The following is a 26895-nucleotide window of genomic DNA, read 5'->3' as shown; positions in this document are numbered from 1 at the left end:
ACAATCTTATCCTAGATTGTTAATAATGAGATTATTGGAATGAAAGCATTTTATGTAATATGATTATATTGTACTGGAACGCGATTAATTATGAATCTCTAATAAATTCCGTTATTAAATAGAGATTATTGGAATGAAAGCATTTTATGTAATATGATTATATTGTACTGGAATGCGATTAATTATGAATCTCTAATAAATTCCGTTATTAAATAGAGTATTCAATATTAATCAATGATGTTCATATATGAATTAATTTTAATTATGAGTAATTAATAGACTCCTTTCATGATATTATGTTCTTTGATATATTGAGTGATGACACATGTCAATTGGGAGGATAGTAAAATAAATAGCTGGGAATGTTAATTTACAAGATGAAATCTATTCCTTCAAAAATAAATAGAATGACGGTTCCCATAAGTGTTGATTCGGGGCTTGAATAATATGAGTGCTCAATTTTATGATTGGGTCATAAAATATATTATTCAGTAGAGGATCACTGGTAGTTATGGAGAAAAATATAATTAAAGAGGTCAACGGAAAACACCTAGCTTTAATTAGGAACCGTTTATGGAGGATTAATTCGTATGTAGTGACTATATTAATGGACAATACAAATTCCATGAACATAATTGTTTTATAATTTTAAGAGTGTAATTCTAAATTTATAGTAGAGTAATTTGGAATTAATAATTTTGATATATTAATTAAAGTGTTGAATAATTGTCAAAATTATTGGTTAGTAGAAGGATACAATGTGAGCTTAGGAGTTGACACTGTCAGTAGCAATGTCATTCCCGGAATATAATGCAGAAAAGTTACATTTAGAATTTGTTCAGTCTATAATTAATTTCAAGACTTGAAACTGTTAGAAATATTACGCGAGTAAGAATTTAAGTTGATATCGAAGCATTCAGGGATTAATATTGAACTATAAATAAGCAGTAGAAAAGGAACTGTCAGAAATTGGAACTTCCTGTCAGCTAAGTACTTCCTTACAGTTGTATAATTTTTATCTAATGTAAGTGAAACTTAAGAGATGAGACAAAAGTACAAGGGGTAGGTTAGAATTTGGTTGGATGAAATGTGATTTCATGGGGGTAAGTGAAGAGAAATCATGACATATGCGATTTGATGGTGGTAAGTGAAGAGAAATCATGACATATGCGATTTGATGGTGGTAGGTGATGAGAAATCATGACATATGCGATTTGATAGTGGTAGGTGAAGAGAAATCATGACATATGTGATTTGATGGTGGAAGGTGAAGAGAAATCATGACATATGTGATTTGATGGTGGAAGGTGAAGAGAAATCATGACATTCTTTTTCACTCTTTTCTCTCATCTTGGCTGGCCATGTTAAGGGGATTTAAGCCAAAATTTTGGTTTGTTGAGTGTGCTAAAAGACTTCATGATGAGATGAATTAAATCAACTATTTAACAATAAGGCTTACATCACTTCTTTTTTGAAACATCAAAACCGGCCACTTGCATTAAGTTTCTTTCATTTTTTTTCTTCCATTCTCCCTTTGCCAAAAACTAGTCCTTCACAAAGCTCTAAGCATTCAAAACTTTCTCCATTCTTCACTCACTAAAAATCAAGCCTCCCTCTAGCTTGCATACCCTCAAAAGTCTCCATATTTCTCACCGCAAATCTTAGTTTAAGTTGGAGGAGAAGAGCAGGATTTCAAAGATTTTCAAGAGAGAGTTCTTCAAGGGTAATTTCTTGAACTCTCCTCCATTATTTTCTAGCCAACTTTAAGCTTGGAACTATGGATGTAATTTGTGATTCTCAAGGAAACAATTTGTAATAAGGGTGTGTGAGTTTTATGTTGGTTTTGTGTGTTTTAAGGTTAGTTTGATTAGTATTATGTAGAATGAGTATGCTTGACTTAAGTTTGCTAATTTTGGGTTGGAGGTAAAAATTTTCCGGCTACTTTGAACGTGAAAATGAGGACCCTAGAGTGAGATTTTTCAATGATTCTGAACTTAAACTTATAGTTCTCAATGTTTTGACAAAACCCAGTTTTAACTCTAAATGCATGTTTAAGCCATTTTTCAAAAACAGTACATGTTGTCCAAAACAGTTTCAGAAAAGAACTGGCAGCCACTGTTCTCAGCCAAACGAGGCTTTTAGAAGCTGAACTTCAGCTTTCTCTGAAAACAACAATTTTAGATCTTGACAAGACGAAGAATTATAATGAAGAACATATTTTTAAAATTTGACTCTAAGTTGCAGTAAAATGTAGATTTTAGAAACTGCACAGTTTTAACTGAACAAAACTAACACAGTTTTGGTTTTTAACAAAATTTCATTAAAGAATCCAAGATATGATTTCAGTAAAATACTATGATTTTAGACCTCGCTTGAATGAGGCATAGCAATGAAGAAAGATTTTGAAAAAAGGGTTTTTACAACATAGTTTCACGGTGGTTTACAAACTATCCGTAAAATGACTTGTGGAATAGTTTCAAAACTCGGTATTCGAAAAGAGATAAATGAGTAATCGGTTTTATAAAAATCAAATGATAGTTTCTTTTAAAAGCTTAATAGTTTTCGAGCAAAATATCCCGACGGGCACTTACGAGCTAAATATGTTAGGCCCTTAGAATTTTGAAATTAGATGCAGGTTCAATGCCCGTATTAGTTCAACAACCCCACTTAAGTCTAAATTTCAATGTTCTAAGAGTTAGAATGCGTTACTAAGTCTCTAGGCTAAATTGTGCCTTAGTATAATATACATAGTTCCTCTCAACGGCTCTATAAGATTCATGTGAACTATACATATTATATTAGGTTATGATTATTAATTTAGAATTGAGAATTCTAAATACACATATTAATGAATTTAATTAATTAATATTGAAATTAATTTTAAATTATTTTATATTCATGTGGACGAATCTAATCACTTTTATAAAAAGATAGAATTTTTCTTTTCTCATTCTTAAAAGGTCCCCACGTTTCTCAATATAAGAAAAGATTTTTATTTATTGGCCAATAAGATTTGGCCATAATATTAAATAAAAAAAAAGAAAGAAAGAGAGGAAGAAGGATCCTTATATACTCTTATTTATATATATATATATATATATATATATATATATAATAAAAATAACAATTAAGGGAAACGTGCACAGCGCTCGTTTCCCTAAACAAATAAAAAAGGGGTAGTAAGTGGGAAAACGTGATTTCCCCACTTTAAGCTTGCAGGGAAAAGCGTGCAATAAAAGAGGAAAACACGAAGGGTGTCTTTAGTTACGGTAAGAGAATGATAATGTGAATGAAAATAAAAATGATAAGAAGAATGAATAAAAGAAAGTTAATTTATTTATTTAGTTATAATCTTAAAAAAAATTTTGGAATGAAACGTGAATATTTTTAGGTTAACAAACTTAACATTATGCTATATATAACACTAATATTTTATCTATAAATATAATATATAAAATATAATATAATATAATATAATTATTATTATATAATTATGATATATAATATAACAATATTATTAAAATTGTTAATATAATTATAATATTATAATATATAAAATGTAATATAATATAATAAAATTATTATTATATAATTATGATATATAATATAACAATATTATTAAAATTGTTAATATAATTATAATATTATAATATATAAAATGTAATATAATATAATAAAATTATTATTATATAATTATGATATATAATATAACAATATTATTAAAATTGTTAATATAATTATAATATTATAATATATAAAATGTAATATAATATAATAAAATTATTATTATATAATTATGATATATAATATAACAATATTATTAAAATTGTTAATATAATTATAATATTATAATATATAAAATGTAATATAATATAATAATAGTATATATTATATTATATTATAAGATATAACTACTATATAATATATTTTAATTATATTATAATATTGAAGGGTAATTATGGAAAAAAAATAAAAAAAGAACTTAGAATTGTCATTCCTCTCATATGAGGAAGGAATAATAATTCACCTAAAATGGGTGAGTGACCATTCCTTTTGAATGATCATTCTTTTCTCATAAATCCAACCAAACATCAAACTAGAATTCCATTGCATTCTATTCTATTCCTTTCCACCCAACCAAACACACTTTGGATGTTTTCGGTAGAATGAACAGGACGGAAGAAAAAGAAAAGAAAAACTAAAGAAAGTATTTTGAGTGCTATCCATACTTTTGAGAAAAGTGAGTAATAATCATTGGTGACATTCCTATTCATTCATCTCATGTGTGGATAAACTTATTAGAACTGAGTAATAATCATAGGTGATATTCTTATTCATTCATCTCATGTGTTGAGAAACCTATTAGAATGCCCACATGTTCGAGTTCACATTAATCTCGAGAAACGTTGAGAAAGAACCGTGGTGTTCTTAGAATTTTAAAAGCTCAAGACGGTGTTAGAGCAATTTAAGATTAACGTCATAATCGAATGATGGTAAATTATTCTTCTTCTCTTTAATTTCTTACTAGTTAAATTAACATGAAATAATGATCGCATTAAATTTTTAATTTATGTGATTCGATCAATACCACGCTTTCGCACAATTGTTTTTGAAAATTCAGTTTGAGAAACCAACATGGGAGTCATCTGATTCTCATGAGAGTGAGAAGATATAATATGCAAGGAATTTGAAATTATCCCTTGATATGTAAATCGAGGTGATTTTAATGATGTAGTGTGTACTAAAATATCTGATTTATTTCTGTTATTTATTAAACATGTCCTTGATATCTACTATTTATTTTAATTATCCCTCACAAATCTTCTATTTTCTTAAATCACCCTTGCGTTTATTTCAAACAAAATTACAAGAATAACCATTGTTTTTCATCATTATTTATGCCATTAAAAAATATTGGGGTAGAATATAAAATGTATTTTGGTAAAATACTTCTTAGAATTCAAAAAGTATTCTACCAGAAACAAATAATCTGGTAGAATATAAAAGATATTTTATCAAAATATTAATGACATGAATGATAAATTTAAAATTGATGGCAAAAATAAAATAATGACATCACTTGAAAATTTCTCATTATTTTAACTAGGGAGAAAGAGGGAAATAACAGATTTTGAGTAGTGATTAAAATTAATGGCAGAATTAAGGACAAGGTTTAGTAAATAGCAGAAAAGAAACATTAGATATTTTTACATGCACCAAAATTCCAAAAACACTTCATTTATATATCTAGAACCACAATTTCAGATTCCTCTCTCCTCTATCTTTCACTCTCGTGCTTTGTTCTGGGGCTGACTTGTAGGGAAGACGGAAGAGGTAGGTGAAGAAAATGAGTGGATATTCTTAGAACTTTAAAATTTATTTGAAACAATATGATATTCACTGCATTTTACGAAAATGTTACCGCTAGTAACTACAATTAAATTCTAATATATAACATTTATTAGAATTTCCAAGCTACGAGCTTTGATTTGGACTTCACCTGTTGGTCTTCCGGTGAGATCTAATTATTTATATTATTTTAAATAATTAGATGTCATTTTGACCTTTTGTGTTCTCTTTATAAATTGAATGGCACTGTTTATCTTTGAGTGGAGTGACATAAATAATATTTTTACCAAGTTGAGTGGTATTCCTTGTTTTTTCGGTATGTGGAAAGGTGCCTATTCAATTTCTATGCTTTTTCCATTTTCAACACTGATATTAGCATCATTATTAGAATTCAGAAAAAACACAAAAAGATTTTATATTTTGAAATATTGAACATGGTCCGGGATTGATGCTTTAGTGGATGTCAATATAATTGAGATGTATTAAATTATCCTTATATAAGTTGTAACGATTTGCACCTACATTTGGTGTGATATTGATATTGTCCATTTTCAGGTCTAAGCCCACACAAAAATACCTCATACTATAAGAAAATGATACCCTTACTTATAAATATCTCTTATAACGTATCATAAGTGATATGAGACTACACAATTTATCATGTTTTGATCATTTTGCATTAAGAAATTGATAAATAGCACACTAGTTGTCTCCTTTATGCAATTTTTTTAAACAAAAAAAAAATGAAAAAAAATAAAAACCAAAAAGATAGGGAGACCAATCATGGAGAGGTTGATATGCTGTAAAAGTCATTGCAATCGTCTTACATATCGCTGGTGATTAATTCAAATATGTCCGTATTGAAGAAACCAAACCAAAACGTGAAACATTACATTTGAAGAGCATCGACGAGCAAAGATTGAATGAAAGATCTCATGACCCCACCAGAATTGCTGTAATTATCACCATCCTTGTAAATAACATCGATGGACCTTGCAAGGTTGATTACACGCATAAGTAGAGGCCTTGGCACATCTTTAGCTTCATCAAGCCAGTCCTCGGTTATGTCCTTCCATGCGTCCACAGTTTGTTTTCGAACTTCTTCGTATGCTTCTTCTTCCGAAGCACTGTATTGCTTCATGGAGCATCCCCTCTTTCTTGCTCGACCTGGAAAAAAGTTTGATAAAAAATAAAGATAACGACTTAGAAAACCGTAAATTAAGAATTCAAAATAGACAGTATAATTTTGGCAAAAGTTAGGTGGATGGTCCGTTTTGGCAGCCCCTTTAAATTAGTAGCCATATTTTTTAGTTTAAAGGCCTTTTGTTTTGGGAGTTTCAGCAGTAGTCAATCAATGGTATGCTATGGTTTATCGCTAATAGACCGATTTTTAACAAATTTAGCTAATAGTTCGATTTTTCAATCTATTAGCGATGGACCGATAAATTATTGATTGACATCATTGCTTAATATTAGTCCATCAGTGATGAATCACTAAATTAATAAGCGATCGACCACCAATGTGGATCACTGATTATAAACCACAAATTAGCCTATCACTAACCTTTTCTGAATAAGGCCATTTTTCTTGATAACATTTCCGTCATTTACTAAAAAAAGGTTAAAAGAAAAAACACACCTATTTAATTTGAACCTCTTATAATTTATTGCACTACTGTGAATTAGAGAAAACTGGATGCCCATTTAAAAACGTTTTATAGAGGAGTAAGTCATCTAATATACTAAAAAAATGTGCTAGCTTGTGACAGTTCCGCACGCATTTTAGAAATTCTCACGTTTCGTACGTCTCAAAATACAACGATCGAATCGCAATTTAGCAGCTCTCTCTAAAGCTTAGATAAAACTTATGATGGCGTTCTTTAATCATAGTCGTTCTCAATTTTTGTACTAGCAACTCATGGTATGCCAAAGAAGGCCAGCAACAGTTAATTTGAGAGGCTGCATGATGAACTATACTATAGTACTAGTATATATATCAAGAAGAACAGAGTGAAAATGTTGTAAATATTGTTAGTACTAGTGTAAATATTGTTAATTATACTCGTACCTTGTGCGTAGCCAGGTCATCCATGAGCCTGGCAATGTTTGATGAAGCTCGAACAGTCTTTGGATGTTTTGACGCCCATTCAAGGGCCTCTTCTGTAACAATATCTCCCATGTAAAGCCAAGAAATGACCGTAAGCAGCGGGAAACCACTCGACATTGATGCAACGTCCATGTACTCGTCCAATGTTGGTGTGTACTTCTCGTGGAACCATTTGGCTTCATGAGAGTAGGATCGAACTTGCATTTTCATCTAGTAAAGAGATTTTCGTCAATGGAGGCATTAATGAAGATAAAAGTACTGAAACCTTTTATTAATAGTGGTACTCAATACCCATAATGCCATTAAATATTTTTCTTTTCACACCAATAGTGCCGGTAAATATTTTTCTTTTCACAAGAAGGTGCAGTTATGGACTACTCTTTAATGACACACCATTGACACATATTTTTTTTCCAATCTTATTTAAATGGCCACATAATCCCTTACGCCATATATTTTTTCACAAGGAATAATTAAGTTTTTATGTTAAAATGGACTGAAATGAAAAAGGATAAAATTTCAGGCAAAATAAATAAAGGGTGAAAAATGACCAAAATGAAGAAATAAATACATTTTAGTGCCAAAAGGAATAAAAGTGGGGAAAAATAAAATTAAGGGATAAAAACAATTATAGGGTAAAAAAGGACAAAAATTAAGAAATAAATAAGTTTTAGGGCAAAACGACCAAAATGATAAAAAATAAAGTTTCAGTTTGACAATAAAAAAAAATGTCAAAAGGGGGCAAAATGAAAAAATAAATAAATTTTAGGACAAAAGGAACTAAAACGAAAAAAAAATAAAATTTTAAGACAAAAATAAAAAAGGATAAGAAAACAAATAAAATGAGAAAATAAATAAGTTTTAGGGCACCCCGGAAGTAAAACTCTAAGTAAAATAACATTTGCAAAAAAAAAAAAAAAGGTAAATAAAAGAAAAAAAAATTAAAAAGCGGCGAAAGAACGAAAAATATAAAGTTCTGCGGAAAAAAAAAGTAAAAGGAAAACGAAAAAAAAAAAAAGGAATGAAAAAACACCATAAAAAACATAAATACACGTTTTGATTGAAGTACTGTTTGTTGAGCAGTACTTCTTAATATATAATATGTATAGATTCATAAGAACAGTACTTTTAACATACACGTATATAATATGTATAGATTCATAAGGGATAAAATCATATTAGTACCCTAATGTGTTATATCAAAATATCCTCTTCCTATTTTGTGTTTTTGATAATATTAAAATAGTACTTAACATTTTAAGAAAAAATAGACTGTATTCTGAGCTTTTTTTGCGACATAAAATGTCAAATATGCATTTATTAATATTTTCTTAATTGACTGATTTGAATTTCCATTTAATAGATAAAAACAACAAAAACTATTATCCTTGTCAATTCAGTGTTTAGGGTACCGTAAAAAAGACAAAATTGTACACTTTATATGTATATGAGGGCAAATTTGCCATCTTATGTCCCAAAAAAGGTGTCTAGGTACAAAAAAAAAGATTTTTTAAAATGTTAAGGTACTATTTTAATATAATAAAAAATACATGATATTAAGTGTATATTTCACTATACTATAGAGTACCAAAATGATATGTTTCTTTTTAATAAGTATACATAATGTATTAGTTTATGATTCTCAACATAATACATTTAGGCTTCGTTTGTTTGGTGGATGGATTTGAACCCAATTCAAATTATATTTTACTTTACTAAAATTTAAATTTATAAAAAAATCTAGTACAGTGTTCTAATTCAAACCACGAGGTAGGATATAATTCAAATCATATGGGTTGAGCGCACGAACAAAAACTGGCCCTCAAATTCAAATTTCATATTAAACTTATGTCCTTTTTTTTTTTCTTGGACCTGACATGCTTGTTTTGACGACTAGAATAATGAACAAATTCACCGCTTGTGAAAGTCAAATTGATGATAATTGTAAAAGAATAAAAACGCAAATTAAGAGGATTTAAATTTGATATGAAATTAAAACTCAACAACAATATGTACACTTTTTATAAGTTCAAAATGTTAGAAATAAATATAGCAAATTATCCTAAATTTTGGTCACATAACTTACTGCTTCTTTAGCATACTGAATGCAATATTCTCTGTCCGCTTTAACCATATCTTCCTCAATTTCTTTGTACACTTGTAATAGCGTATGATAAAAGTATTTTATGCATTCTGGAAGTTCATCCGGACAGTTGATATTCCACCTGCGAACCAAAAGATATCGATATTCCAATCAGAGCGGCTAAAACTAGAAGTAAGAACTAATTAGTCGTACATACATGTACATATATACATATATAAATAAGTTTTTAATAGTTACGTTTCCATCGGTAGTCATTATTAAATATAAAAATTTAATAAACTGACCTGATAAGAATCTAATTTTATTAATTATTATAATTTTATTTAATCAACAATCTAATTTATTATTACAACTGTCAAATCAATACTTTACAGTTAAAATAATGATACTATCGATTGGTAAATAATAGAGTAACCATAAAACCACACCCATACATAAATACGTGTGTGTATAATAGTTCATGCAGGCTAAATAGAAAACCTTTCCATTGCATCTGTGAGTAGTTTGAGTTCTTCAGGTGTTCCATAAATGTCATATATGTCATCAAGGACAGAAGTCATAGCGATTACTTTGGTTACTCTTCTCCTAGCAAGGGAATATTGAGGCTCAAAATACACTCCCAAAATCCAGAAATACAATCCCACCAGCCTATCTCGTGCGAAAGGTAACTTTGACACAAAATCCAAGTTCTTCCACCACCTAATGAGCATGTACGAACAAGAATTTATCAAGTAGATAACCCAAGGAGAAACTAATACCAACTTATAAAAGTAAACAAATATTCAAGGTGTAGAAGGATTAAACCTTGACATTTCACCAAGTTCCTGTTGGTGCAACTTTTGCAAAATGTTGAAATCCAGCTTTGCAAAGCGAAGCAGGACATCATTGTGTGAAGGTTCTTCTTGGTAAACAGAAATAAAACGCCTCACCTCCAACCTCGGCAAGCCCGTCCACATTGGTTGCGTCAAGGCATGCTTGACTTGTGCTGCAAGGAAAGGGCTCAACTGGGACGAAGACATCGTTAAGGGCTTAAGGTGAGTGGTAGTGAAAGCAAGTGCTTCTTCTAGTATAGGCTCTCCAAGTCTCCTCAAATGAGCAGCTTCATATAAACTTAACATCCCTTTAACATCATCAGTAAGGTCATCATTGAACTTCCCTTCTTTGTTTATGAACTTCTGGAATATATCTGTTTTACCAAGAAAACAGTTAGCTTAATTAGGCCAGTCAAATAAAAGGATTCTACTCGTGTCCCTTTTTTCATCTTCTCTTTCACGTGATCATTCCAACAATATCATGCCACATGAATTAAAATATTTTATCTGATATAGAATTTTAAGTGATGTGGAATTATATTTTGATTGTCATAACATAATATTATTGGACGAACATAAGACGTAATTGAAACAAGGAAACACAGGGGGTCGAATTTTCAAAAATAGATGATTTAAGAAAATATATATAGATAATATATACCACTTGCTATGTTGTAGCCTTGTTGCCTAAGCAACCGAAACTTAAGAGCACTAGTATGAAGGTCATCATGATTGTTGAAATATCCGATATCCAGAACTATATTTTTCTTCATCAATCCCAATATTTCACTAATTTCGCTTTCAAAATGGTAAGAGAAGCCCAAGCGTTGTATTATATCGATCAATTCTGCGTTCTCTGAAGGGCCAGTGGCAGCAGCAGCAAGCATCCTCTTCACTTCCTCTTTCAGTTTTTCACCTTCTTGCTTTATATTGTTCCCTACTTCCTAACAATTACGAAAACAGGAGGAAAAAAATGCATTAGTACGAGACTGTCTCTCTCCACATGCAAGTGGATTATATATTTATTGCTCAAACTATATGTATTTAGGAAATTGATTGTTCATCTCAAATATCAACCATATATATGCATTGAGAATTTGGTAAAATATAAGGAGCAGCAGCATTGTAAGTAGGATTTTCCTAACAGACTATTGCACGTTGGAAAATTGAAAGAGAGAGAAAGAGAATAATACATACTATATATATATATATATATACACACACACACACACACACACAGACACACACATACAAGACGAATAATATAAATTTTTTACTGTGTCTGAGGAAATGATTCTTAAAGATGGATGCACATATTCTACCAAAGATTGGGAGGAATAATTGAGAAAGTAATCACGCCAGATGCTAGGATGATAATTTGCCGACCGGCGAATAATTTCATTTTTGGGTATGCCTTTGCTCTGAACAGCTGATGCAACTGACATTTCTTTTTCTATCAAATGGTGATTTGCTGGATGAAATAAATTGTTTCTTAGTTTGTTTTGTTGTACATAGTTTTGATCGAAAGCTTCCTACGTTCACGTCTATTTATAGACCTGGTGGTGGTTACCGCTTCTATGATGGTTACAGTGCTTATCTCCCGTGGCTAAAGATCTATCACAGAAAGTTTTGAGAAATACTTACAGCATCAATAGTGCTAAGTACCATCACTATAAGAAGATGAAACCGTAGTAAGACTCACCCCATATTAGGGATGGTGCTTAGCACCTCCTTTGTCTAATAGTATTGTTCTAAAATAATTAGTTGTAATAAAGATATGACTCGCTATTGCAATAAAAAAACTTAAAAGTCAACTGCAATGAAAGCTACAACACAGCAACCCTCTTTTGTCTTTTCTCAATTTAATTAATATTTAAATATTGATCACTAAGGGCATTTACGCCACTTTCAACAATTTGACAGTTGAAGGGTTATATTTTACTTCCTTCCAAAAACTTAGGAGATATTTTTGGTATAGTCTAAAAAGGGATACACTTTGAATAATAAAAAATTTACTTAAAACTGAGGAGGTATTTTCTAGATTTTCTTAATTTTAATTCTAGTGCATATGTTCAGCTAACAGGTTTCATTATGCCTCTAATTTGTAGCAGGGGAAAACGTACAAACTTTTCATAGATTTATATAATTGACCAAGTACCATTATATATTCTAAGCGCTTATTTAAGTTTCAGAAGTTGCTTTACGTAAAAAAGTTGAAAAAGATTAAAATACCACCTTAATTTGCCCACAGCAATTGACCGCAGTATTTAATAGAAAAAAAGTATTAAATAGTTTTTTTTTTTTTTTTTTCTCTCAACAACTCCGTTGTATTTGCCCATGATTTAATTATGGTGGTAAAACCAGGGGATAAAAAATGTATAATATGACGTACAAAATCATATGACTAATTCGGACATGAAGACTATTAGTTATGTATGGTTAGAGAACGATCCTCTGCTTCTGATACGGATGACAGGATACCATTTTGGTGCTTCTATCTTCACGAAATAGCCAGATCTGTTGGGTAAGGCAATAAAAGGCTATCAATACTGTTTAGCATCACAAGCACCGACGACATGCTTGGCCTATGCGCAGCACGATGTTGCACGCATGACAGGCCAACATGGGATGCAGTGCAATACTTCCTGGAAATTGTGGTGTGAACCCTAAATTATCGTGCCTTGTTGCATCAATGTCCATGCCATATGAATTAATTCAGGAATCAATAAACTTAATCGTAGCAACCAAAAGTGGTCGAGTTTTCATGATCAGCTGTCGTATTCCTAACATCACGAGAAGAAAGTAAGTATTTGTTAATAATTTATTTAATATAACTGTTAATTTGGTAATTGATTACACTAAATTCATATATATTTAAACTACTATACAGTCTACCACATAATCTCAACAGTCGATGTCCGTCATCGATAACTGGAGGAACATGCATCGTCGCGGGGATACTTGGGTTAATACCCAAGCTGAGTAGACTTTTGTAAGTATACTCGTAATGTTTAATTATATTTTTTTTATTTAAATCCCATTACGTATTTAATTATTTTGCTTATAATATTCGTAGCATCGGATGGAGGGAGAAAGAGAAACACAGATCCAGACGCAGTCTGCTACTTCTGGATCATCCGCGGCAGGAGAAGTTAACGAGGAGGATATTATGGAGCAGTTTCTGGGCACATACAGAGGACACAAGACTGGAGTGGGTCGCACACTCCCACAAAAGGTTTATCGAGGGGATGCGTCGTCATCTGGCTCACGCTCGGCAAGATCTTCTACGACATGCTCGAACCCACACATAGAAGAATACTTGCAACAAAGTTACCAACAAAATCCCTAGCTGTACGAGAGCGTCAGAATGATGTAGGACTTCATCACTCAAATGCACCCCAACATGACTTTCCCAGTAGTTACTCCTCCTATGCTGTATGTCCATCCAGGTCATCCGTCTCCGAATTCTTCCGATGATAACGACGATAATTCTAGTAATGCTGCTAATTTAGGAGACTTTTATTAATGTAACAATTTTTATTTCCGTACATTTTCACTATAATTATATTTTTATTTTATTTTATTAATTATTTTTTACAATAATAATTTTTATTTTTATCTTTTTTTATTTCCTTTTATTTAATTATTCTTTATTATTATAATATCATGAATTATATTTAATATTGGGTTTAAATATATAGTAATATACAACATTAATTATTAAAATGAGAGAAAATAAATAAAAAATTAAAATATTATTTGTGACGACAAATGTGGTCGCAAAACATGTAAGTCACGTTAGTTAATTCTGCATCTTTTGCGATGACTTATTTTGCTAAATATTGTCACAAATACTCAATGATATGTCATCTTAACGATATATGTAACTGACAAAATAATTACAGCGACTCATTTGCGACAATTGTCGTCGCAAATATAATTGTGATGACTCCTTGTCGTCGCAAAAATTATTTTTTGCTACGACATGTTTGCGACGACAAGTGATCGCTAAAAATTCATTTATGACGACTTTGTATTTTTGGCAACGACTTTTTGTCGTCGCTAATAGCCCTTTTCTCTTGTAGTAATATATGCACTAACTAGTCTATATCAAATCCTACAGTGCAAGAACCTAACTTTTTAATTATGGACAATATTTGGGGAACATACTGGACAAAGAGCTCAACACACTAATCTTTCTTTCGGAGAAAACAACTGCTAGGATTTGTATATAGATGGACGACATTGTTTCCCACAAGATTCATGTGTTAAGAGCCTACTGACAGATTTCATCCACTTGAATCTTATCATCTTTCTTGTGGATACAAATCCTGTGGGAAACAAGTGGACACATTTGTAGGTACATGGACGACATTGTTTCCCACGAGGTATGCGTGCATGCATGTTAATTTGTATATATATGCATACATATATATATATATATATATATATATATATATATATCTACCTAGCAATATATTTTAATTATTGAGAACACAATTCTTTTTATTTAACTATGGCAAAATGGACTAAAATGAAAAAGCATAAAATTTCAGGCAAAATAAATAAAGGGTGAAAAATAACCAAAATGAAGAAATAAATACATTTTAGGGCAAAAAGGAATCAAAGTGGGGAAAAATAAAATTAAGAGACAAAAACAATAATAGGGTAAAAAAGGACCAAAATTAATAAATAAATAAGTTTTAGGGCAAAAATATCAAAATGATAAAAAAATAAATAAAGTTTCAGTGTCAAAATTAAAAAAAAAATGTCAAAAGGGACCAAAATAAAGAAATAAATAAGTTTTAGGGCAAAAGGAACTAAAACGAAAGAAAAATAAAATTTTAGGACAAAAATAAAAAACGGAAAGGAAAGGACTAAAATGAAAAAATAAATAAATTTTAGGGCAAAAGGATCTAAAACGAAAGAAAAATAAAATTTCAAGACAAAAATAAAAAAGGATAAGAAAAGGAATAAAATGAAAAAATAAATAAATTTTAGAGCACACCAAAAGTAAATGTCTAAGTAGAAAAACATTTGCAAAATAATAATAATAATAATAGTTTAGGTAAAATTATGGGGAAAAAATAAAAGGAAAAGGAAAAGATGGAAAGAAAAAAACACCATAAAAAACATAAATACACGTTTTGATTGAAGTATTGTTCATTTAATAGTGCTTTTTAACACGTATATAATATGTATAGGAGTCTATTAATTACTCATAAATAATATTAATTCATATATAACTATCATTGATTAATTTTAAATGCTCTATTTAATAATAAAATTTATTAGAGATTCATAATTAATCACATTCCAGTCCTATGTAATCATATTACCTAAAGTGTTTTCATTCCAATAATCTCATTATAAATAATCTAGGATAAGATTGTTTCATTCAGAATATAATGAACCGCACTAGTAATTTTAAATTAAACATCTCAACTTTAATTTATAATTACGGACATGTTTAGTATATTTTACTTCAAACATTATTATCTGCATATGACACTTATATACAAATTTTAAAGTTATATCTAAAATAAACTAAGGAGTTTTGATAGTTATAAAACATCACATGCATACAAAATAATATTAAAAAAATTCTTCATTTCATTAATAATTATTTACATCTTATTTGATTTATGAGCACGTACCCCAACATATAGCCCATTGGAAAAATGAAAGAGAGGGAGAGAGAATAATACACTATATACATACACACACACGACGAATAATATATATTTTTTACTATGTCTGAAGAAATGATTCTCAAAGATTAATGCACATATTCTACCAAAGATTGGGACGAATAACTGAGAAAGTAATCACGCCAGATGCTAGGTTGATAATTTGCCGACCGGCGAATAATTTCATTTTCGGGTATGGCTTTTGTCTGAACAACTACTGATGGAACCGACATTTCTTTTTATATCAAATGGTGATTTGCTGGATGAAATAATCAAGTGGTAGGTCAAGTTTTTCTTAATTCGTTTTGTTGTACTGAGTTTTGATCGAAAGCTTCCTACGTGCATGTCAATATATAGACCTCACGGTGGTTAGGGCTTCTATGATAATTACAGTGCTTATCTCACGTGGCTAAATATCTATCACAGAAAATTTTGAGAAATATTTAGAGCATCACTAATGCTAAGTACTATCACTAAAAGAAGATAAAACCGTACTATCAGCACTTCAAAAATAATTAGTGGTAATAAAGATATGACTCACTATTGCAATACAAGAACTTAAAAGCCAACCGCAATGAAAGCAACGTCACAGCAAACCTAGATATTTTGCCCTTATCTTTGATACAATAGTGATTTGTTTTTAACCTCATTTTAAGGCGCGTTTACTTTGCATCAAAAGAAAAGAGAAAGTAAAGAATGATTCTTTTTTCCATCTAATAATATATTTACGTACAAAATCAGTAATAAAGATTTAATGTGTCCCATACAATATAAAGAATGAAGAAAATGAATGTCAATCCTTACATCCCTATTGATTCCTTAAGAGAATGAATGTCAAATTTATTTATCTACTCTTAATGAATTGCTACATAATCAATAATTATTTAATTATGTAAAGTACCTTTTAGTAATTACATTGATGATATTGTTATTCCTAATTTATTAAGCATAAGAAATGAAATGAGATTGTTTCACATTACACTGTCTAAACTTAAAATAAACACAAAAAATTAATAATTCTTATTCCTATTATTTTACTCTTTTACTTCATTACATTCCTTTACAATTTAATAAACGCACTCTTAATTAGTTCATAAACTTTATGGATAAATCTAAGTCTCTTTTGGTCCCTTGGAAGTTTAGGACTTGGTGGATTCGAGTTGGTGCCTCGTGAAAGTATCTCACAATTACAGGGGGTAATGGCACTGCAAATAAGTTAGGTTCTACTTCTAATATATCCTCGTGATTTTCTTCATTGGTTGACTTTTGCTCCGGAATTTCTTCCTCAGATAGTTAACAGGGACATCTCACCCTCCGAACTTTCATTTTTTTCTTTTTGAGTTTGGTTACGCGAAGTCGTAACGTAAGTATACGTTATCGTTAACAAGTAATAAAATATAAATACAATGTCGATTTCATGATAGTTACTTTAATTTTAATTAAGTACTAAAATTGGTTAACTCTAAAATTATTTGAACGACTGAAAATTAAAGTGAGAATAATAAAATAAAAATAAATTATCTAAATTATCTAAGTCTATGACTCACCAAAATTAATCATATATGAAAATCCTTATTTAAATAAATTATGTTTATTCCCAATATTGACAATGAATTTCTCTAAATTAATTATTAATCTTTCTCAAGCATTAATAATCATACCCCAAACATGCAGATCTTACATCTCTGTCAAGATTTTAACATGTTGGGATTCATTAAGAACATGAGGAAATCATTTCCACTGCAAAAGTCATATAATTAACTCTAACTTATGATGTTCTAATGGCATCACACTGATGGGCCTATTTAGTCATCACTTCTCAATCTCAAATTGAAAACCAATTCATGTAATTATTTATCAGACAATCACAAGCATTAAGAATGGAATGAAATACTCGTCAAAATTGGGAATAACACTTAAATTAATTTATTAATAGAAGAAATTAAATACTCGTAATCCAGCTACATCGCAACCCTAAAAAAATAAACTAAAACATTGGTTCCCGATAAAATTAAAGAACAAAAATAAAGAATTAGAAAATTCAGAAAATAAAACTAATCGAAGGTGTTACGGGTCTCCAGGATTCGTCTTCCAAATCTTCTTCTTCTTCAAATTGTAGCCTCAAAAATACCTTCTCCAATAATCCTAAATAAAAACCTAAAATCTAAAGAAAATAAAATCCTAAAACTAACCCCAAATTTCTAAAAATAACTCCCCTAATTTTTCTTCTTAGCTCTCTAACAAGGCTCTATTAGGACCCGTTTAAAAGATATGCTTGAATTTTTAATTTTTAATTTTAACGTTTAAAATTTAAATTTTTTTTATGAAATTTTTACACTGTAACACAATTATAGGTTTGAATTTGGGTATATAAAATAAACACTCCCTAATTTTGGGTCTACACTGTGCTGTGTTGAAGGAATGCGGCCCGTTCATTTCACTTATTCAAGTTTTTAATTCGAGTTGAGATGTAATTTTATGTGAGAGTTTTTTATTGTAGCAAAAAAATTAGATGTGATTGTTTGTGAGAACTTTTTACTGTAACAAAACTCGAATTCTAAACTTGAATCAGCGAAATGAAAAGTGCTTTATCACGTCAGCAAGCAAAAGTTCAAACCAACCGGGGCTTTGATTGCTATTAGGCCACGTAGCGGAATTTGACAGGCGGAGCTAAGAAGCTTGAGCGAGGTGGCACGCGTGTGGGTGGCGTTGATGGAAGCTCCGCGTGTAGAACACTTTAATCCGAATTAATCCTTTCTTTTTGCGGATTTGGATCCCAATTAAGCTGCAAATTATTGCTCATTAAAACATTCCCATACACGGTTTTCCCCCAAAACAGATTTCCTCCTCCAAAAAAACCCTACCTTCGCAACCATAGACGGCGCACATAACCGGACCTCCATGGCAAAATCCCGGACCGGATTATGTGAAAGAATACGACGGCGAAGAAACTCAACGAGAGAGATGAAAGAGTCGGCACAAAGAACATGCCGACGGTGTCTTCTACAACAGCGCGAAGCCGGAGTTCTAAAGATGGGGAATCATCAAACGCAGAGGCCATTCCACAAAACATAGTGGTAATACTGAACCCGTTCAATTACCGTGAATGTTCAATTACATTTTTTTGAATTTTTGTTTAATTTTTTTGATTTTGCTTAATCGTTTTTGTGTTTTTCATTATCATAATTTTGTGGATTTGCCATCAGTGTCCTTATGATCATTCTCATCAAACTATTTTCTTTAGATTTCCGAAAACAATTTTCAATTTATGTGTGTTATTCTATTGAAGCATGGGTTGTGAATTATTTTTTGGATTACGATTCGAGGAAGTGAATCAAATAGGCATTGATTTGTGTTTTTTTTTTAGGCCCGTAGTTTGTTTTTCATTATCATAATGCTGTTCATTATTTTGGTATATGTTAAAAATTCAGTTTCATTAAATCTTAGTACTTGTTATAATATGCACATTCATTGTTTTGTACATTCTTCATTATCATAATTTTTTGAAGGCCATGTTTTTGTTAAGTCATTCATCATGATTACGTTCATTATGATCATTCTGTTTAACCCAACCCATTGGCTGTGAAAATAAATTTCATTATGAGCGTTCTTCTGAAAAAAAGATTAATATTTTCTGCTTCTGTTTTGGTTCATTATATGTTTTTCATTCATACAATGCTATCGATTATTTTGTTCTTTAAGATCATTCTATTCTTTATGGTGATTATATGTTTTTCATTATATGTTCATTCTTACATTGCTATTGATTATTATTTTGATTATGTTCATTCTGTTTAACTCAATCTATAGACTGTGAAATTAGTTTCGTTATGATAATTTTGGGTTGACTATATATGGTTTTCATTATTTCGTTGCTGTTGATTATTTTGTTCATTATTGTACAGTCAGTTTCATTAAAAGTAACTGTATTTTATAAATAAAAGGTCGTCCTTAATGAAATAGCATATGTTAATGTTCATTTCAGTGGAGCTTTCACTACTATAGTTATCTTTTGATTTTCATAATTATTGTTAAATACATTCTAAATAAGTGAAATGAGTATTCTCGTGACTAAAATATGCAGGACCCTTCGCTGGAATATACTCGAACGAAAACATTCAAGATTAACAACTACTCGAAAATTGATGTGATTAAGGAATTAAAAGGCTTGACGGATAGCTAGATTTCACTTTTTCAGAAAGGTTGTTTTGGTCATTTCTTAGATATAGAAATTAATAAGGTCATGTTCATTTTACCGATTCGAATTTTCAATTTTAATTTTACGACAGTTAAAAACTCTAACAAGAAGTTATATTTTTTTCTGTTACAGTAAAAAACTCATATAAAATCACATCTTAGATCAAATTAAAGACTCAAATCAACGAACTGAATGAGACTTAAATTCATACCCCAGTTGCTCCACCACCTAATCTTAAGACTGCTCCCACACCAGCTCGGAGTTGCACTTCAATATTAGTGGCAATGTGGTAGCGTTCACTAAGAGAGATTTTCCTCTCATTACTGGACTAAACTGTTGAGAAGAACCAGAATATACAAGAGAATGAGAAAGAATGATAATGAAAACCATAATATACAGTAATAAATATGATAACTAATATACAGAATATGCAAGAGAATGAGAATCAAAACTAAATATCATTATAAGAATGACAGTGAAAAGTAAGTAATGAAAAAAATATATGAGCCAGAAATCCTACAATTTCATTAAATTTATTATTTCAATCAGTAGCGAACAGAACATGTAAATCATTAAAAAAAAAAAAAAAAAAAAAAAAAAAAAAAAAAAAAAACACACCCCAATTTGAAAAGGATAAAATAAAACCCAATTTCATTAATCAAAATAACCACTATTTGAATGATAATTACATAGTGAAACAAACTCGGAATGAAAACTTGGCCACCCTCTCTTGGAACCAAATCAGATGTCGCCTCAAAAGCACAAAACTGAGCAGCAAACATTCGTTTTTTAATATAATGGGAGGGAAAATCCTAGTTTAAAATATCATATCAGTATAAAATCAATTAATTGATGACAAAATATTAAATGAGGAAAAAAGGAAAGTCAAATCAGGTTTATAATCAAAGAAAATATCCTAAAATAAATATGAAAATATACCAAATTAGGAACATGCTCATAAAAAGATATAAGGGCAAATCAGTAATAAAATATTCCATATTAGGCACAAGTGAATCTTTTTCTAGTATTGTAAATAGAAGACATTTTTAGACTCGGGCCTTTTATGTAATTACTTCTTAGGCAAAAGCCTACTATTATAAAGGGGTAGTTTTCTCTTAAAACAACGACCTCTCTAGCTTGTATGTTCCTGCATTTCTAAATTGAAATCTAACCAAAGAACAAAATGAAAAGATAAATGGCTTATTAATTTTTGTTGACTTAGGACATCTAAATTTGTGGACTAGATTTTGGCCTGAACTAATGGAAAAGGGTACATTATATAGGCGGAGTTACTGTTTTTTAATTGGGAAATTGTAGAAAATAAGTCAATATGGAAAGCTTAAGAAAGTATATAGGTCAATTTTTAGTTATAGAAATTAATAGGTCATAAATTGTTAAGTTATGGTTCATAACCAGATAAGTTATGGATAAACTTGTCAAGTTATGGTTCATAGCCAGATAAGTTATGGACAATTATAGATAATAACTTGTCAAGTTATGGTTCATAACCAGACAAGTTATGGACGAAAACAGTAATTTGACATATTTATTAATTTATGTAAACTATTGACCTATTAATTTTAATTCATCTCAAATCTTGACATATTTTCCTCTTTCTCCCTTTTTAATTTTTAATGTACATATCCTTAACCAGTTGGTTTTCTCATTAATAGAAGCAGCAAGTTGTCTCAACCCGAATATCAGAGGCTGACAATTGAGATTGTAAAGTTGAAAATAATGGGATTTGATTTCAGTTTCGTGTCTCTCTAATAAATATTATATCAGCGGCATTTCAATGAACAATGTTATAAGACAGCAGTGATATAGACACCACACTAATAGAGATCATGCACCACAACGTGGAGCTGACAAGTGGGGTGGACTCTCAAAACCAACAGTGTTTCCAAGCATTTTTTCATTCTAATGTACGTGGCATTATACTCTAACTGACATGCCATTTTAATTGACGTGGCATGATATATCTTAAACACATAGAGGGTAGAAATAAGGGGGCACAGGGTCTAAAAACCGCTATAAAACAGTATAGGACCTGTCACAATGCCCTACAACAACGATTTTACATCTCTATATATTTCTCTTGTGTATCTATATATGCACATAAATGAACTGAGTTATATAGAAAGAAAACAAAATATAGGCGGAGAAAACTTCATATAGGCGGAGGTATCTCCCACTTTTATCCTACTACCTTTTATGAATAAGAACTTTTTTTTCCCAAAAAGAAGCTTGGTTCTTTAGGCTGAGGCAGAGTCCTATCATCACCAAGCATCAACAGCACGTACGACATGCTCGGCCTGTCTTCCGGAAGCTGTTGAACGCACAAGAGACCGACATGGATGCAACGCTGCGCTTCTGATAGAGTACATGTGTCCCCAGTGAGGCATTCATCAAGTAGTCCTAAAGGCCTTCCTTCTTTCCATAACTCCCACGCCTAAAAAGTATTCGAACAAAATTATTCAGTCCGGGGTAAAATTTTGTTGAAGAAAAGGCCAATCCTTGATTGATACTTACATATCCGATGAGGTTCATGTCGTCATCACTAGGATTATAGAACCCTCTATTTCTCTTTCCACTTACTATCTCTAACATTAAGATGCCAAAACTAAAGACATCGGATTTTACTGAGAATTGACCATCAATAGCATACTCTGGTGCCATGTAGCCACTGGTAGAGCATCACAAAAAAAAAAAAAAAGAAAACAATAATAATAACTCAATAAATAGATAAGCAAAATAAAAACGACATGAATGCGTGCATAAAGGACAACAAATTTAGATCCCTTTTCAGAATTACGTCCTTAAATCAACTTACTTTTCATAAAACTCATGACGATTTTACTTGATGTACTTGCTAAATCAATGATTCAGCATACATGGTAAATCATCGTTTTAGGACAAAACAAGAGAATGATACAAATTGTAATTATGCATACGTACAAGGTCCCAACCACTCTGTTTGTAACTCCTTCTATTTGATCTCCTCCAAAAGTTCTAGCCATGCCAAAGTCTGAAATTTTCGGGATCATCTCACCATCAAGTAAAACATTACTTGCTTTGAGATCTCTATGTATGATCCTCAATCTAGAATCTTGATGAAGGTAGATCAGCCCCCTCACAATCCCAAGGACAATGTTGAAGCGCTTAGGCCAATCTAAGACTTTACCTCTTGTTTCATCTGATAAGTTTATCATTCAAGTTATTGCAAAGCCATGTAATATAGGAAATTTCTAACAACATAAATAAGGTCGATGAAAAAACCAAACCAAAAATATAGTAGTCCAAACTTTTGTTGGGCACGTATTCATAAATGAGCAGTCTCTCTTCTCCTTGAATGCAACAACCAAGAAGCCTTACAAGATTTCGGTGTTGAAGTTTTGCAATCAGTATTACTTCATTCTTGAACTCGTTCGCTCCTTGTCCAGAGCTCTGCGAAAGCCTCTTCACAGCTATTTCTTGTCCATCTTCTAGTGTACCCTGAAAATTACTTTTATAAGAAAAGATTGCTGTGGTTTTAAGCTCTTCTTTTTCGTTCTTCTTGTACAGAAAAACTGAAAATTACCTTGTACACAGCCCCAAATCCACCTTGACCGAGCTTGTTGTTGAATGAAAAATTATCTGTGGCAGTAGCTATTGTGGGTAGGTTGAACAAAGGCAGGTCCAGATCTTCCTTTTGGCCTTCTTCATTTCCATTGTTCTCTATGTTCACCAATGAGGAGAAGAAAATTGAGACAAGAAAGAAACTTGTTTTCCCTTAAATTTTGGAACACGTCACTACTCGTAATGTAAAATAATGAAGGGAGAGAAGATATGTACGTATTAGTATTAGAGAAATAGTAACTGCGCTTTGATTTCTCATTGAACTTGGATCTGAAATAAGATGCTTTTCTAATAGACTCTCCAAGTTTTTCAACTTTATGGGTGTAAATTAAGAACTTTCAAACACTTGGAAAGATTTAACCAATATAATATTCATTACATCACATATTCAATAATTCAAGCCACTATATGCAGATTATAAACTATTAAAGTCACAGAACAAACAGTAGAAGTACATCATTTTCAACCGAGAAAACAATATGCCAATGACAATGGAGCTATAATGATTGATTCAAGGCTTAAGAGAAGAAGAACCATTTACAACCAAGAACCATTTACAAGTTGTAGTAGTAGTAAGAAGAAGAACCAAGAACCATTTACAAGTTGTAGTAGGAGTAGTAGTAAGAAGAAGAACCAAGAACCATTTACAAGTTGAGCAAACTAAAATAGTAGTAGTAGTACATCGTAGTAGTAGTACATTCAATTGTAGTAGATACGGGGAAAAATATTCAGATACGAGATATTACCTTTGATGGTTTTCCTGTTTCTTCGTATGTAGTAAACTGCTAACAATACCCCAGTGATGATGAAAACAGAAGTAGCTACAGTGATCGCCACTATCTTCACTTTGTTCCCATGTTTCTCATCTTCAAAGTTAAATTCCACAGGACAAAAATTTGAGAAGAACTTGCTAAAACATGGGAAGTAATCATATTTTCGGTGGGAATCAAATGAAATCATCATCAAGCACAACAGAACAAGAAATTGAAATTGAAGAGACCCAATGAAGTGTTGACAATAAAGAGACCCAATGAAGTCCTTTTTTTAGCAGAAAAATCAAAACTTCTATTTTCGCAAAGAAGGAAAACAAGGGAAAGAATCAAATTTCGACATGGAACCATTAACTAACGTGAGATGAAAGACCCTACAAAATGAGGAGCAAAAAGATTAAAACGAGAGAGAGAGAGAGAGAGAGAGAGAGAGAGAGAGAGAGATTCTTCATACCTATCTCTGAAGATGGCATTTTAACAAACAGATTTTTGCCACCATTCAAGGCATCTCTAAGACCAACAAGGTCGCCTAACCAAATGGTACAACTAACACCTCCATTAGCACCTGAGCTTATATAAGCCGTACAAGAACAATTTTTCAAGCACTTTTCTTTGCACTCCTTGGGACTCATTTTCTGATCAGCCCAAGAATTTTTGGCATCTGGCAATCTCACCCCAACAAATTTGATAAACCCATAATCCGTTTTCCCACATTCCAATTCCTCATTCCGTACACAACCCTCTTTATAATCCAAGGTTTTCAGTGTTTCTGGTGACTTGGGCTTAAACCCTTTTGGGCAGCTACAAAGTGGAACCTTACTAATGTCACACATTCCATTTGGGCCACAGAAACCAGAATCATCACACGAGTCTTTTGAGTCTGAAATTACAACGCTTTTCATTTGATATTCAAAACTTTGCCAAAAATACTTATTTCCGTCTTTTAGGACCAAATTCCCAGAATCTAAGAGCTGCAAAACTGGGTTTTGGACTTGTTTTAGTGACGAGTTTGTTGACCAAACGACAGAGCTGTTCTGACCAAGAAGGATGGCATTACCTGTGTCGTTTATCTTTAAAACCCCATTTGAATTCTTGATGGGGTTGTGCTGATTGGCCACCCAAACGACAGTTCTAAGTGGGATTTTGTTCTTGTGCCAGATTCCCACGAAAAGATCCTTCGAATTTGCGCTCGGAGTGAAGAAACCAAGTTCGAAGCTTCCATTTTTGGAGACCAAGCTTGTCGCTTTGGTTATGGACTGGTTTTGAGTTATGGCGTCAATGGCGGCTGAGAATTCTATGAAGCAAAAGAAATGACAAAACCCAATTGAAAAAGCAAGAGAAAGAAGGTCCATGGTTTCTCTAGCACTGTTGTACATCTTTTTCGCCAATTTTTACTTCAGCCCAAGTTGCAGGTGCTAGAGTACTTTGTTTTGTGGGTGGAAAATGAGAAGTTTTTGGTGTTGATGGGTAAAACGTTGCAGGACTTGAGAAAATGTGGGGACATTTTTTACATTTGGGTCTGCACTTTTATGGTTTGTTTATTTATTTAATGGCTATTTTGTACCAACACCCTTTGAACTTTTCAAATTTAACAATTTAGTCCATAACATTTTTTTTACTGGCAATCAACCATTAGAACTTTTAATTTTTAATACTTTTTAGTCCTCGTCGCTCAAATTCGTTAAACTTTTAATTTTTTTTTGTGTCAAACCTACTAGTGACAGCTTAAAAAGTAAATTGATGATATTTTTATTTAGTATTAACAAAATTTTATGTTAAAATTTTGATTAAAGTTTAAGTTATGATTAAATTAAGCTCAACTTTTTTAAATGTGTTTGTATTGAAACTAAACAAAAAGGAACACCAATGCCTTTATTAGACTATCATTTGTAACCTAGGCGTAAAAAATCACCAAAATTTTAATAAATTTGAGCAATAAAGATTGAAAGTTTCAACAACTATAAGTTTGGGGTGTTGATTGTTAAGAAAAAAGGTTTAGGGACTAAATCACTAAATTTGAAAAGTTCAGGGACCTTACTTCATTTATAAGTGATATTAAAAGTTTGGTAGTTGTAGAGACCGTGTTCTCTACAGTCGACAAAAATCAAACTGTAAATTACTAAAACTATTTCAGCTCATTCCTTTTACTAGTTTGAATCGTAACACAAATTTTTGCTACAGTATTTTCTCTAATAAAAATTAAAATTTAATTTTTTTTATTGTAGTATTTTCTCTCACATGAATTCA

General features: G+C 31.1%; 2 protein-coding genes across 2 annotated transcripts; both read right to left on the bottom strand.

Moving 5' to 3' along the window:
- Positions 1-6153: 6153 nt before the first annotated feature.
- On the bottom strand, positions 6154-12079 carry LOC21395542 ((-)-germacrene D synthase). Its single transcript, XM_024171694.1, has 9 exons — positions 12075-12079; positions 11929-11986; positions 11034-11316; positions 10365-10746; positions 10041-10259; positions 9543-9681; positions 7418-7666; positions 7026-7041; positions 6154-6516 (listed from the first exon to the last, which is right to left on the bottom strand). Exons 1-9 carry the CDS (start codon positions 12077-12079, stop codon positions 6239-6241), a joined length of 1629 nt encoding a protein of 542 aa, XP_024027462.1. The 3' UTR covers positions 6154-6238.
- Positions 12080-21918: 9839 nt separating this feature from the next.
- LOC21395541 (G-type lectin S-receptor-like serine/threonine-protein kinase At4g27290) lies at positions 21919-26159 on the bottom strand. The gene is made up of 7 exons (XM_010107314.2): positions 25103-26159; positions 24625-24744; positions 23841-23977; positions 23545-23755; positions 23219-23456; positions 22793-22946; positions 21919-22712 (listed from the first exon to the last, which is right to left on the bottom strand). Exons 1-7 carry the CDS (start codon positions 26022-26024, stop codon positions 22473-22475), a joined length of 2022 nt encoding a protein of 673 aa, XP_010105616.1. The 5' UTR covers positions 26025-26159; the 3' UTR covers positions 21919-22472.
- Between the last annotated feature and the right edge of the window lie 736 nt (positions 26160-26895).

This window comes from Morus notabilis, unplaced genomic scaffold (genome assembly GCF_000414095.1).
Source record: "Morus notabilis unplaced genomic scaffold, ASM41409v2 Scaffold14, whole genome shotgun sequence".
Lineage (NCBI taxonomy): Eukaryota > Viridiplantae > Streptophyta > Magnoliopsida > Rosales > Moraceae > Morus > Morus notabilis.
This window is presented reverse-complemented; position numbering and strand designations above follow the sequence as displayed.

What these genes read in the sequence shown, in the direction of transcription:
- LOC21395542 (XM_024171694.1), bottom strand. An exon ending in GAAGCGGTAACCACCACCAG is followed by an intron (nt 11,317 to 11,928) that starts GTCTATAAATAG and finishes CGTAATTGTTAG; the next exon opens with GAAGTAGGGAACAATATAAA. An exon ending in AGGCTACAACATAGCAAGTG is followed by an intron (nt 10,747 to 11,033) that starts GTATATATTATC and finishes TTGGTAAAACAG; the next exon opens with ATATATTCCAGAAGTTCATA.
- LOC21395541 (XM_010107314.2), bottom strand. Translation starts at nt 26,024, where the DNA reads ATGTACAACAGTGCTAGAGAAACCATGGACCTTCTTTCTCTTGCTTTT. An exon ending in AATGCCATCTTCAGAGATAG is followed by an intron (nt 24,745 to 25,102) that starts GTATGAAGAATC and finishes TTAACTTTGAAG; the next exon opens with ATGAGAAACATGGGAACAAA. An exon ending in AAACAGGAAAACCATCAAAG is followed by an intron (nt 23,978 to 24,624) that starts GTAATATCTCGT and finishes TGGTGAACATAG; the next exon opens with AGAACAATGGAAATGAAGAA.